At 42.7% G+C, this 15,414-nt stretch overlaps 2 protein-coding genes across 2 annotated transcripts in view; one reads left to right on the forward strand and one right to left on the reverse strand.

The window, feature by feature from the left end:
* INIP (INTS3 and NABP interacting protein) overlaps positions 1-15,414 on the forward strand; it is a 230,722-nt gene that overhangs the window by 37,995 nt on the left and 177,313 nt on the right. The gene's annotated exons all lie outside the window — the stretch shown is intronic.
* KIAA1958 (KIAA1958 ortholog) overlaps positions 549-15,414 on the reverse strand; it is a 73,043-nt gene continuing 58,177 nt past the window's right edge. The window contains exon 3 of the mRNA XM_055790320.1: positions 549-15,049. Within this exon, the coding sequence (XP_055646295.1) occupies positions 14,004-15,049 (1,046 nt within the window). The 3' untranslated portion in view covers positions 549-14,003. The remainder of the gene's footprint in view (positions 15,050-15,414) is intronic.

Here is a 15,414-nt window from a genome sequence, read left to right on the forward strand (position 1 = left end):
TGAAAACTTTGTTCCTCTGTACCTCACCCATGGTGTCACTTAGCTCTTACTGTCCTGCACTGATGTCCCGACACCAACACAAACACATTGCTGTTCCCTAGATGGCAGTTCCGTGGGGGGTTCAGCTTTATCCTTTTTCTCATGTTCCTTTGGCAGAACCTAAGTGGAATTTTATTGGAGATCTCTAAGGATTTTTCCACTTAGGATTTTTCCTCTTTCACAACATAGGGGCTTTACTAGCTTTAATTTTCCAGTCCTTTAATTTTAAAACCTCCTGAACAGAGAAAATTCAGACCTCACAAGCAACTCTTTTAAAAGATGCATATCCTTGGATGCACATTTAATTTTATTCTAGATGAACACTAAAACAAAACTATGAGGAGAGCAGACCTTACTGCTGAAATTCAAAGTGCAAAATAACTTTAAGCCAAACTGTGCCTTGGAATTGATGTAACCATATGAGGTTCAGGAAAATTAATACAAAAAGGCTCTCAGGATGTAGGCTTTCATTTCTACTGAAGTGAGATTAAATGAGCACATGGTTCAAGTCAAGCTTGCTTTTAAGTGCATTCCTGAGCAGGGAAGGACATACTTACTTAAGCAACTGTTTAAAAGTTTTCGTGAAACACAACCCCAGAAGTAAGAGGGTATGACAGCAACTATTTCTCGGTGAGCCTATTTGCACTCCGCTAATCAAAATGCATCACAGGTCCATGGGAACTTCCCAGCTATGCTGATACTCGCACTTGAAAAGCATGAGAGTGAGCTGTACTTCTTTTATACAATGTGCTTTGAAATGCCAAGTAAATTGTTTTCACTAGATTGAAGAAAGCAGTCAACTTTGCAGAAAGCAGTTTATTAAATATATGAGACTTTATTGCTACAACCAATTACAGACAAAATACTGTGAATAAAGCATGCACTTACCACAGACATCAATGACTACCTTGATTATTTTTTAAATGGTCTTTAATTCTGTAAGTTTAAGGCTGTACCAATACAAAGTTAAAAAAAATCAAAAATAAAAATTCACACTACAATAGCAGCAAACATCGTACAGACAGTGAAATCAATCTAATGCAGCAGAACCAGACTTCTTAAAGATTATCATAAGGGAATAAAAATGGAGCTGGAGTGCAATAAAGATCAGAATGTCTCTGGAATTTGCAGATCAGTAAAAGTGGATATCACACTCCAGTTAGCACACAACTGAATCCATTCTTTTCAAAAGTCTAATCTGACAACTGAGCAAGGGATGAAACTCAGACATCATTTAAAAAACCCAGCCTCTTGGATTTGCATTCTTCTTATTGAGGGCACTTCTGTACTCAAACACTGAAAGTACATTTTTCAAGGAGACATCTGACTGAAGTGTGACAGCAGTACAACATATGTTTGTTTACTCTATCCCAATTAAAGAAGACTGGAGTGTCTCACAGTAGGGGGAAAATACACCACACAAAAAAACCACCCACCAAACAGTTCTCAGCTGGGACAAGTGACAGACAACTTTGATGACCATATTGGTCTTCACCTGTGAAGTACCTTACCCTGTAGGAAATCTGCTTCTTAAAAATATAGAAATAGCAGTATGGCATCCATATGGGTCAAAACCTACCCAGCTGACAAGTAAGAAGATTACCAGTCCTGAAAACCCAGTTGGAGACCTAGGGTTCAAAGTATATCTTGAAATCTTTCCTCATTCAAAGTCATGAAATCTTGCCTCATGTACAGCAAAGCCTTTGCACTCCTTTTTCTCAGGTCGCTGTGCAACTCCAGGGAGAAGGTAATTTGAGGACAATGGGGTTGAATAGGCAGCTCCGAAAATGGACTGTAGTTGACAATTTTTGCTCAGATTTTCAGAAAATGATCCAGTAATCTTTCCCTTCCCCTCAGACTTGCAGAGCTTAATGCATTGAAATGCATCAAAATGTTACTTTTCCCTAACAAAACAGTGTATATATAATCTCCCAAATGCAGGGGCAAGAGATCTGTGTAAGAAGGTTCCCAGTGTGGAAAACTGCATTTTGAGTGGCAGATATGTAGCACTGCTCATGCTAAGATCTCTGCCTTAAATAGCTGATTACAGCTGGGGCTTGCAAAGGGGGTCTAAAAAAATCTAAGCAAATCCCCAAATTCCACTCGGGTTTGGATGGATAATTCTCTCCTAGCTCTTCACAGCAGCACAGCCTAAGCTATATTTTTTTTCTTGGAGAAAAGAAAAAAGGCAAAGGCACAGGCAAGCGAAAAAGAAAAGGCAAAGAAAAGGAAAAAGAAACAGAAAAAGGAAAAAAAAATAGTAAGAAAAAAAATAAAAAGCTTGTCCTGCAATACAATGCCCTTCAGAAAAATGCAATTAGAAAAGCAATTACAGGACTGGACAACATGCATACTGAAGGTATCACAGTGATTGGGAGGTGGCATCTAAACCAGCGCACCATTAGTATCAGCTAGTTTGCATCTTGAAACCAGTGAACCATGGTGAAAAGCAAACAAATGCCACTAGAGACTCTAACACACCACATGCAGCAGGCTAAATCCTAATGCCAGATCAGCACCTGTAGAGTAACTGCATTTCCAGCATGCAAAGTGCTAAATAAAGGATATTGATTGCTTTCCTGATTCAAATCTAAGCTGAAGGTAATGCAGATATATCTAGCTTCACAACAGAAGAGAAGATGGGGGAGAAAAACATCTGTGTGCTGCAGGAATCTGATGCATTTATTTTTGCAAGTTGGGCCAACACATAGAAGCAGCTAGGAAGACCAATTGGTAAGACAATTAGTGACATTTGTGAGACCTTGAAGACTCAGATCTAGCTATAAAGAGAAGAAATGCAGGATATAAGACCATATATCACTGCCTTGCATATTTCATATTAGGGCCACATAGGCAGGAGTTCTGTGGAGTCCAAACTCTTCACTTAGGCAAGTGGAAGCACGCATTCATGTGTAAATGGCTACTAGACAAGCAAAACAATGGAGAAACACATTGCAACTGCTCTCAGCTGGCTTCTGATCTGGCAGAAGGAGCCTGAAGAAGCTACCAGTTTTTAAAGAACAATAAAAGGGCCTAACGTTTCTGAAGAAGGCCCTATTTCCTCCAAGAGATGGGAACTGAGGTGCTGCAAAAGGCTTCTAAGCATCCTAACCACTTTAGATCTTCAGCTGGGGCTTTCAAATTCATCACTTTGTGGGGTACTGGCTTGTGACCTATCACATGGGTTGATTTTCAGTGTGTTCTGGGCTGCATCCATTAATACTGCTTTTTGGAAGTGTGCTGGTATCACAGAAAGAAGGGTTACATTGAAAATTTTGGCATAAACTTGTTTTTTGGAAGTATTTTACGTGATGAGGCCTGTAAAATATCTTGCTGGGGAACAGATATGGCTTTAGACCAGTGTCCGCAAGGATTAATTCAATGTACTCTTGTTTTCCCATGACAGTTTTTGTTAAAACTGTATTCTGATTTGAAAAGTCTTTTCAAAATGTATAACAAGCTTTTATCTCTCAGTAGAAATGGAAAACTGATGGTTAGTCTTTTCTTTTTTCCATACAAAATACTATTTTAAAGACCATGTAGTTGACCATGCCTGCTGGCTGGGAAATGCACTAGACAGATGAACATCTCGCATTTCCCTCCTGTCTGTTTCTGTTGTATGATTAAATATGGTACAATTTCAGCCTGCCAAAATCTTATCAAAATCAAAATGATCGTGTATGAATGTGTGTATTTGCTATACTGCCAGATTCTAAGCAGAGGGTGGAAAAGGAACTGAAAATGTAATGTCAGAATTTTGATAAACAGGGATTGTCTGCCATGAAAGCAGTTGAAAAGAACAAGACCAAAAATCTTGAGCTTGAATTTCGTCCAAGTCTCATTTGGCAGCAATGTGTGGCTTCAGCGGAGGCGGAACGGGGACTGGAATCCATCGCTTGACCAAGCTGACACTTGTTTACAAGAGCAGGCTCACAACTGTTGTGAGAGCTAACAGTTTCTTATGGCAATCAGAGGATTGCTTTCATTAAATGGCATTTTAGCATGCTCTGCAATGACTTTAACAGGCTCGGCTAATCACTGGATCCGTTACCAACAGGAATATTTGGGTACTACAGATTCCGTTGTACCCCTCATATTTCACACTTGGCAGACTGCTGCTGCAGGAGGTATAGCTGGGGAAGATGGCTTCTTTTCAGCTCTGTTAAAGAGGTTTTTTTCCAAATGAACATTAATGAGAAGACATTTTGAAGAAAGATGGAGAGTTCAAGACTGTTCTTTTCTTTTTACCTTTTTTTTTTTTTATGCTTCAAGCTGGTAAGTGATCATCTGTGCAGAACAAGATATTAGAAGTTTGGCACCTCCTGTCTACCACAACATATTGATTCCTTCCACAGAAGGCACTAAATACTGGCTTAAAACAAGAAATGAACAGCAGAATGCAGAATTTTACCATGACACACAAAAAAAATCCTGCTAACTGGCACAGCTTCATAGTACAGTTTTCAGTTACTTACAACAGTGGTGATTATAGCAGCAATAGTTAGCATTTTTACAAATACCACATAAACATACAAATGTCAAAACACCTAGAAAACATGCAAAATTTAAACAGCAACATCACTGATTCACACACTGCATAGAAATATTACTATTATTATTATTATTATTATTATTATTATTACTATTATTTGGCAAGACAGTGAATCTTTTTCTTATGAAACAAAAGAATTAACAAAATTAATTTTTTACAAATTGTTCTTAAAAAAGTTAATTTGTTATTAAAGTCAGTGGCTGGAAGTTAGTCTTAGAGGTTTAACTGAGAATGAATCAGAATTGACATTGTTAGGTGGAAATTTGGTTATGTTTTTCAGCCGCTGTTTTGGAAGAAACAGTGCTAATCTTGTCAATTTACAAAATGGGAGAAAACACATTCACAATAAAAGATTAGAAAGATTAAAATATTGCATGCATAGAAAGATAAAAGCCTTACTTTAGCTGTTTCTCCCTAGCACTGCTCACCATGAGACCAAGGGTTGTCATAGCAAAAGTGCTTGTCAAAGGCAGAGTTAAGGCCAGCAGATAATTAAAACAAATGGAAATTATTTTCTAATTCCAGTGTAAAACGAAGTAGGATATTAAAGGATAATTTTGTCTTCTTTAGAAAAAAAAAGACAAAAACTTCCATTGTGTTTGCCAGGTTTTCCCACTGCCTTTATACTGTCTTCATCACACTTAAATATTCTGTCAGGTTTTTTTCTTCCAATCTTGAATATTTGCTCTACTCAAGTTGACCCTGAGATAAATGGGTCACATGGACAAAACCAAATGCTGACAATGCACCTATGGCCAAGCGATGTCAGGCTTCAGTATTTAGAGACCCATTTGTACCAGTGAGGCTTGTCACGTGCTTACAGCCAAGTGCATTTCACATCCCAAGCTGAGTGGAAGCAGGCGGCATGGGCATACAGTTCTCACAGTGCTGCAGAACTGGCACCAAACCCTTTCCAGCAGCAGCACCAGGCAGCTTGCAGGCACTGCCATAAACTGCAGCAAAATCAGATTCTCACCTTTTCTTCCCCTGACGGCTTTCAGACTCCATTAAGACATTTTATGCCACATTTTGTCTGCACATCCCTGAATGCTCTGGATATTTCTGCAACTGCATTTCACATCCATGCACCCAGTCTTGTGCAGAGGAACCCAGTCTTGCAAGCAGCTCACAGAGAAAGCTCCCATGGAAGGCAAAGCTTGGAAGATCTGAACTGTAAGCACCATACAGAAAACAAAGGCTTCAACAAAGCAATTTACACTGCAGTCATTCTTCAGCACACCTTCAGCCTCAGAACCACTAGGAGAAGATTTGCCTTCCTACCCAAAAATTACCAAATTTGGTTTGAAGCCAGTCACTATTGCCTTGCCTTCTGTATCTAGACTTTGCATCCACTGCTGAAGACACAGAGGCTGCAGTAAGTCTCCCGCACTGGCTTTTTTTCAGGCTGGAAATGTGACATACAGTGAGTGTATTAAATATTTGACAGTAGAAGAGGAGGAGTTCTGGCAGGAGCAGTGTGGGGCAGCCCAGGGGATACTGAAGGCTATGCATGATTTAGGCCGGCTGAGAACATGCTATAACGGTAAGGAAGACAGTCAGCAGGATTACAGCCTTCAGAAAGCCTAGATGAAATTCTAGGCATGAGGAGTGTTAAGAGTGTCTTTGTTCGCAAACGTAACAGCTGAAGTAGCAAAGATAGTATCTATAAAATTAATTTTAAGAGTTTACTTTTCTAGTGTAAAAATAATACAATGTTTTTGTCCAAAGTATTTTGCATTTTCTTGATTATTTTACCCTCCCTTGGCTGTTTCATTATTTTCTGGACACTTACAGACTGCATAAAACAGTAGTAATGAAAAAACACACAAGCGGATTCCTGAAACACTATGTAAAAGCTGAACAGCTCTTCTAATTCCCGCTGAAACTCTATCCCACTGAATTTCAATGACAGCACCTACCTTACCAGTCTCTTAAACACTGTGAGCAAAACCTCTATTAACTAGAAAAAAACAAATTGAAATCTGAAAAGGTACTGATTTTTTCAGATACCAGTGGCTACCGTGTAATGAATGCTGAGCACAAAAATAAACGATTAACAAAAGCATCCTAATCCCTTCAAAACAGTAAGTCCATTTTCAATGCACAGACAACTCATTTAATGGCATTTGTATAATGAAACAAACACAATTTTGTCTGCATTACCAACTAACGTTAACCCCTTCAGCAAGAGGAAATAAATTCCTTGCTTGAGACAGAGACTCTTGAGATTGTTAAAACCCATCAGTTTATGTAATGAGCACATTTCATGCCAAACCAATTTCCCCCCCGCCATCAGATTAGATATTAAAGCTTTCAGCATCACCACTCCTTTGAACATGTTCCATTGAATGGCAAGTGTCAAACTTTTCAACAAGCTCACAGGTGTCTCTAAGATATGGGGCTTTTTAGCCTTCCAGCATTTCACTGCGGTAAATGCCTCTCTACTGCTTTTGGAAGGGTCAGGGTGCTGGAGGACAACTTCAGCAGAGCTTCACAGGGCTTCAGCCAGAGACAGTGCAGTGGGGAGGAGCAGGCTGGCACCTGGTTGTGGAGCTGGAAGCAGTGCAACCACAAAACTTGTTGGGGGCTCAGAGAAACTTGACTTGTCCTCAGAAGGGCCACTCCATCACCAGCTGAAGTTACGCTGCTGTGAAAGACGTGGAGCAGTGATGTCCCTGGCGGCTTTTAGCTTTCCAAAACCCTTGAGGAGATACAGCTCAGCTTCATTGTGTCTGTCATACGTTGTCCATGGGGAAAGCACCATCATTTAGTTGTGCTTCAGGCCTTCCCTCTTCTTGGCTTGCACATGCCTGGGTGATAGGGGTGTCCTTGGCAAGCTACCCCAGGCTCTCAGCTTCTGGAGAGTGGTGCAGCAACACCCATGCTGGCTCTGCACAGACTCAAAAGATGTGCCACGAGACACCAGCTGATGCAGTACTGTTCTCAGCCACCAACTCAGCATATGGGGACTGTCACCAGAAAGTATAGTTCAAGTTTTTGGCTAGGAATCTAGCCATACTTTATGCTGGACTGCCTTCTCTCTGCACTCCTCAGCACTGAGAGTACAGATTTAGCAAACACATGAAAGCACAGAAAGAAAAAAAAATACATCCTCCCTCTTAAGAACAAGGACAGCAAAACAGCCATCTCTTCACATTGACTTTTAGCAAAGAACCCTTGTTGAAGAAGTGCAGACTCACTTCCCACCACTTTTCATAGTGAACAGCAGAGTCCTTCTCTACCCTAACCAAGAGGCATGAATTGGATCTTTTCAGGCATATCATATGATATTTCCGTGTCCTGTAAGCTCTCCTCCTTCCCACAGTCACACTGCCTCTGCGAGTTCAGGGAGTCAGGGGGTCCCAATGCCCTGTTGCCCACACCACATGAGATGAACTGATTTCCACGATGGAGTGAGGCCAAAAGTTAGGTACTGTTTAGAACCAGTCATCTCAGTCCTATTTTAAGGATGTCAGCGGGAAGTCAAACAGTGCACAAATGTGGACCTGGTCCCCTACCCAGGAGTGAATTTCATCTTCTTTCATGATTTGACAGCACTCTCCCAAAAAGCAGAAGAGAAAAGAGAGGAAGAGTGCTTCCAGTACAAGAGATGCGAGCTTCCAGAGTGCTCGCATTGAGTATCCCACAAACCCCGCGTACCTGACACGAGGCAGTCTGCCCTGAGCATGTTATCCCCAAAGCACAAGGTCACTTGATAGCAGGGAGGGAACTCTCAGCCAAGAGCTGCCCTGCACAAAGCGGTCCCCTTGCCCCCAGTGCAGATGCCAGGAGAGGGGAATATTAGAGGATCAGGGATGGTAAGAGGAGTGAGGATGTCGGGGACAGGGAAGACCAGTCAGTCAATCACAATCACATGCAGCTTATTGTCAGAAGGGATGATCAGTCCATGCACTAGTCAGGTCAGTCAATGCACTTACGGGATGCACTCAGACACGGTGACAAGAAAGGGTAAATATGTGCTGGACAGGGAGGAAACCTAGTGCAACAGGAATCTCACTTTCCTTTAAGGCTGTTTCAGTCTTTAGGGTAGCCCAGGCTCTAGAGTGACACACCACCTGCTCTTTCTGATCCCCATCTTCCCACCTCACATCGTTTGCGCAAACAGCACAACAAGATCTGGTCACAAACATCTGAGACAAGCACGCACAGCAGTACAACATGTTGCTTGCATCTCATTCTCTACACAGCTTTCTAAGATGGCAGCTATACTGTAGACTGAATACCAGTGCACAGCAGCTTCTAAAAACAAAAACACGAAACAGTTTGAAAGCACTGATGTTCTTCACAAAGGAGAATGTGCAACAGGGACACTGATTCCATTGTTAGATTGTCCTCTATGTCAACAGCCTGGATGCTGCTGTCATAGAATTATTGCACTATGCAAATGAACAAAGTATGTGCTGTTATTTTAGATATCCCTTGTAATTTCGTCTACAATGTAGTTCACAACAGTATTCATTCTCCTACACTTAAAAATACATTTTGTTGCATAATTACGTATTTGAAAATTAAACAGGCAGTTTGCAACACCCGGATATCAAAGACTTCGGTTCCAATTACCTGCATGAATACACGTACATTGTGCAAACCCACAATATCATAAATACATGCATGAGTGACTAAAAAACCAGAGCTTAAGCTGTCCAAGTGGCCACAGCTCTGCCCAGCTATATGTGCAATCACATGAACAGATCCAAGTGCTTCTATTGTGCACAGCTGCATCCAGATCAGTCCAGTGACATCCATGTATAATCCCCATGTCTGACTTGGTTTGGTGTCAGGAGAAGGCCACGTGGGAATGCCTGCACTAACACTGGTGCAGACTCCTTCACACTATGTGCAGGCCTGTGCTTTGGCAGTCTGCTTCTTTCTTAAGTTCAAAGCCAAATTTTGCTCTTGGTAGCACTGAGCAAATCTCCCAAGCTGGTAGACGGTGCTGAAGGCAACCAATACATCTGCAAATGATTCAGAAGAGTCTCGGTCTGTGTTACCCTTTTGATGGGTTTCCAAGGCCGAAGTAGCTGAGCCAGGCTAATGACTCTGTGTAGATGTGTAATGTACTGGTAGGGGAACACCTTCCTGTGTCTCCCCCACTGGCTTTGCATCTCAGTTTGTAAGCAGATTCAACTCAGCAATCTGACAGAAAATTACCTGACTTCCCCTTTTTTCTGCTGCATTTTCTGCTGGGCTAGTGAGTTGAAATGATTCACCTAAGAGGTCTAACAGTGTCAAAGAAAGGTGAGTGGCAGGAAAAAAGGAAGGGAAAGCAAAAGGAGAAAATCGAGCACCACTTTGGAGCCAGCTACCATCATCTTACAGAAATCGGAGCCTTACTGTGATGCAGAAGCTCAGCCTTTACATTGGAGCACAATGCAGTCAGGAGCCTTACAGGCTCTGCTGGACAGGAGGCAGGACAGCGTTTTGCCAGCTGCCCTTTTGATTTCTGGGTAAAAGGTACTCTATCAAGAGCCGTGGTGGGAGACCCCAATCCTTTGCTTAGGCAGAGAGGAAGGCTTGTAAGAGTTCCTAGCACTAGCCCCTGGCCACACTGTGGTGTCTTACCACCAGGGAAGTGGCCCACCGCTGCAGTGAGCCTGCAGGTTGCTGGTGGAGCAGGTTTGACACCCTCATTTGGAGTACTGAGAGACAATTATAAGCAACTGAGCTGTCACCTCGTAGCTGAGCCACAGTGACAGGGACATCTCTCCTGCCAGCATGAGACAAAACCATGAGAGTGGTTTAAATCAGAAGTCTCCCTCCCAGTGGGTTAGCAACCCTCCCCAGGGCCTTAAAACAAATAGTAATTTGTTAAACTGTGGTCACTCAACTCCTTGCAACTGTCCACAAATGAAGACTGGGTAGTATGTTGTGCTAAATGCCCTTCAAAGCTAATGTATGTGGAGTATGATACTACTGTATCATATTCTGGCCATATGTGCTCTTTAAACAAGCAGTCTGTTTGGGGCTGCCCCATCAGAATTTGCCAGGCAATCTGCTATCAGCATCAACTGGAAGCTTGAGTTACTAGAGATGTCACAAAGGAGAACAAAACCACTCCCATAATACCGAGGCTACCACAATAAGCACACATCCTCCACAGCTTATCACCCAATCAGACAAGCAAAAGCTGCTGATGTGCCCTGCTAAGCCACAGGTGTCAAGAGACATTGCCTCACCCAGCACACAGGCTGGACATCAGCACAAACCATCTTAACATTGTGGCAAAGAACAAGTCAGCATGTGGAGTCAAGAAGTCATAGGAAATGCTTTTTATGACCTCCCAGCTCATGTGCAAGAGTGTCCGTTTTCTTTCTTCTGGGTCACTGAGCATTTTTGGCTCCTGCCAATAGAGCCAAGGTCTGCGTTGCGGCTGAATTGCAGCACTGAGGTGAAGTAGCACCTCTAAGACCTGCTTGCAGTATGGCATACCTGCAGCCAGTGACATGCCCCCTTGGAGACAAGAGTAACTGTAATTACCACACTAAATAGCCCCCACAAAATAGCCCACTCTGAAGCAACACACCTAAAGCATACCCGCAGAAGATGTGAACCACTGCCAAGCTCTGAGCCTGATAATAGCATGAGAAGCAATTTGGTTCTAAGGTCTGGTTTCCCACCTCGTGGGGCTTGAGAAGAAACACAAGGTGGCTACACCTTAGGGTGGCTTCTTTCCCCTACAAGCTCAAGGCAGCTTTTCCCAGCAAAGAGAAGCAGCTTGGCAGGGGAGGGGAGGTGAGAAGCTGAGATCTGATGCCCCACAAAGGACAGCTGATACCTAGCCACCTGTTGGCAGCACTAGAAAGGCAAGGTGGGGAAGTAGGTCTGATCCTGCAATAGCTGCCACTGCAAAGTGCTGAGATGAGTGCCAATAGGGAGAAACAGAGACCCCAAACTGTCCTAGAGGTTAGCTCCATGGTCGAGTTCTCACGTGGCACCCTTAGGGAGCTCCTTGGCATGAGACCCCCTGCACTCTAGCACATACTAAGAGCAGCTAGGTAAGTCCTCAGTGGGAAACACCAATAAACGCCACAGCCTTGCATGAGCCTCACAAAACTATTTTTAACTGTATCACATTAAAAGCACCACTGTCAAAAGGCAAGGCTGTGCAAACAGCAATCAGATGGCTGGCCTTGTCTGGCAGCTGGGCAGCTGTCTTGCTGGCTGCACCCAAAGTCTGTTTGTGCTTCCTTCTCCTTCACCTACAAACCAGATTTGCCATGGCACTGAAAGTCAAGGACACTGCTTGCACTCACTTCAGCAGTGTCATGATTCGGCCTCAAGCCCCCAGACCAAGTCACGGAAGTATAGCTCTGCAGTATGAATGACTGCTGGAGCCTACCAATCCACTGCCCACCATACACGCCCCAGAGACAGCAGCCAGTAACTCAGGGGCTGTGGATTTGGAGGTTACACTGCCACAGCGTGCAAGACCCTGGGACAGCTGGCACACAGGAAACCTAAGACTGTACTAGCCTTGCTACGTGCAGAGCACAAACTGATCACAGCCAGGCTGTGCCACCTGCAGGAAGCTTCGTGGGAGGACAGATGCTTATTACAGTGGAAATCTCTTCTCTTAGACCTCCCAGTGGCACATCTGCTACCTACCCCATCCCCAAAACAGACCTTCAATAAGGCTTAAGTGAGGTGCAGGCATTCTGCCACCTCCTTCGCACACAGGAACATTTCATCCTAGCAACACAGAAAACAGTTTTTAAATGGTGCCAGGTGGGTGATTTTTATTCTGTCTGCTACCTCTATTTCACCCTTTCTTTGGAATTAGTGATGATTAAAGTCACTGCACAGTTGCAGGTCTAAAGAATACGAAGGATATGCAGGAATATGAAGGAATAAAGACAAACATGCACACAGAAACAAAACAATAGACCCCCCCCCCCAAAAAAAAACACAACAAAAAAACCCCCACCAAAACCAAAAAAACCCACCACCACAAACCCAACCAAAAAAACAAATAAGAAAGCCCCTCAGGAACAGTTTGATCCAACAACCATGGGAAGTCAGCTGAGGTTGACTCTTTCATTGACTTCAGTGGTCATTAGATCACCCCAGCAGACTTGTCTGAAGCCTCATCATGGCCCTGGGATATCCTAGTGGAACATAAACTAAGCTGAATTACTTGAGAAGTACCATACATAAATTTAAAGGTCAAGAATCATACTCGTTCACTGAAGTGCTGAATTTGTTAATGTTTTCTCTGTACTTAGAGAAAAGGACAATTACGTTGCAAACTCAAATGCTGGAACAGTAGTACTCATTAATTCAAGGCTTTAAGGACCAAATTCTGCTTTCAGATTCACATGCACGTATTCCATTGTCTGCAATGGAAATAGGTTATGCGTAGCTGACTTAAATTTGTTTTCCAGCACTTACAACTATCCTGCTTTTTCATTTTCTGTAGTAAATATGAAATAATTGTTAGACTCTCTATGCTGTTTTTTTGTGGATTTCAAATGACATCTTAAGACATATTTGATGCAAATTTTTTTGTACAGTTTGGGATAAGATTGTGGATTTTTCTGCCTTGTTGCATTCCCCAGAATACTGAAAGTGGCGTTAAGTCAGTAGATCTTACATTAAGTATACACAGTCACAAAATACTAACAATCCATGCTTAAACAGTTAAAATTAAGTGTATGACAGTGGTTTTGCTATTGTACTTTTGCATATCTTTGAAAACGATGCTTTTTAGTCCAAAGACCAGCAACATTTTGATCACAGAAAATCATCAACAAAACCAAAAGTTAAAAATAGCCTTTAGCTGACTTCAGGTGTTTTTTTCCCCATCTAGCATAAATGAGCCTCAGGAAACAAAATAAAAAACAGACAAAACATGTTGTAAATTATATAATGAACTTACATTGATGTATCTCTTATTTCTTGGTGTTGCTGATCAAGCATAAGCCAGCAGGTAAGAAGCAGCAGCCAGTGATAAATTTGTCTCCTCCACTCTGGGAGGTCATGTTAAAATTAGAAGTTGAAAAAATGCTTTAAAATTGAATTGCTACGTAAGCCTCCCTGGGGATTTACACTCACTGATGTGCGCATGTTAAAAATGGTATTTCCAGTCTATCTTGTTGCCTGAGAACCATTTTTGTCCTTTTAAAATCTGCATTTATATTATAACCCATAAGAACCTTTTATTTTTGTATTAACACTATAAATACTATGTTAGTAATACTAAACTATTTCTATTGACTTATTTGTAAAAAGAAAAATATATTATATATTTTTATATTTTTATAAAGTGAATTAACACTGGAGAGAGGGCTATGGGGGAATAGTGTACAATCACAGTTGATGTGTATTATTGGGCACAAATTCAACGTTTGAAACAAAAAGGAAAAGAAGTAAGTGTTCAGGTGATATCCCTCTTTCAAGCTGTGTCCGAGGAAGAGTCATAGGATGCCGACACTATGAAGTTGCCAGTATTCGAGTGGCTTGCCATGGACTGGGCAGCCTGCTGGCTCAAGTTATTGCAGATCAGCACCAGCTGGTTGCTCTGCGCTTCTGAGAGGGTGCTACAGCTCTGGTAGACACTGAAGTTGGTCTTCCGACCAGGGATGTTGCCCTTCTCACACATCGTCTTTACCATCTTGGCAAGCTTGTTTTTCCCCAGAGCTTGGCAGTTGTACCAGTGAAGTGCAGCCAAGTTGACGACAGGTTTGATGGACAGGTAAAAAGGCGCGTCCTCGTAGCGCATGGCTGGAGGCCGCCTCTGGGCATACTCCTTGTAGTCTTGCACAGGGCAGGTCTGTGGGGAGTGCTGGGTGGCATACACCCGTGAGTCCGTCCCCCCTCTCTTGCTTTTGGCGTTGGCATCTCCATTGTCTGGCCCCATCCACTCCAGGTATTCCAACCCAGTCTCTGTCACCCGCAGCCTGATGTCTCCCCACTTGAGGGTGGACCCATGGAAACCTGTGCAGTGTCCAAACGCTTTAGTGTTGTTCAGCCAGACAAGGTTCAGCAGCCCTTCAGGATTGTACCGGCTTAACAAGCCTCTTTTACGCAGGATAAGCTCATCAGCAAAGGTGAGCTTCATAGATTTGTGTGGCTTGTTTCCTTTTCCTTTACACCTGAGCTCTATCTGCTTTTGCTTTAGAGCTTCCTGGGACCTCTTGAACTCCTTATCTCTCGTAATACTGTATCCATACCTGTGCTCTTTGAGATACCGCTCCAGCCCACACTGATAGTTGGCCAGACTGTTTGGCTCGTATTCAGACCCATCCTTCTGTCTGGCATCCACAAAGAAGGAAGCAAGGTAGGCATCAAGCTCTTTGCAGGGGATGACATAGATCTCACGGGTCTCAGAGGGGTACTTGGAGATCAGGAACTCTCGGAAATTGCGGAGAGCTGTCTGTGTGCTGCGAATGGTCTTCTCATTCTGCTCCCTGCTGAGCTCCGCTGCTCTCTCATCCTGGTCTGGAAAAGGGAGAAGGGGAAAGACAAAAAAAGCAGAACCCATGAGTGCATGTGATATGCTTTTGCCCAAAACAAATTTCCTTAAAAAAAAAAAAATAAAATCAATTTCACAAAGAGCACTGGAAAACATCATTACATACCTGTCACATGACTGAAAAGCCAACTTCAGTTTCACAAATGATGTACTACAGTATGACACAAACCCAAAATGACCTCCTCATGACGCTGGGGCACAGTTTTATGCATGGAGATTTGTGGAAAACAGTGGAATTACACACAATCTGCTTTTTAAAACAAATGCAAAGTAGAAGGCTTTGCTGGGTGCAGGGCCCAATCCAAGTAATAAACCCATTCTGCATTGCCTC

This window comes from Falco peregrinus, chromosome Z (genome assembly GCF_023634155.1).
Source record: "Falco peregrinus isolate bFalPer1 chromosome Z, bFalPer1.pri, whole genome shotgun sequence".
NCBI lineage: Eukaryota > Metazoa > Chordata > Aves > Falconiformes > Falconidae > Falco > Falco peregrinus.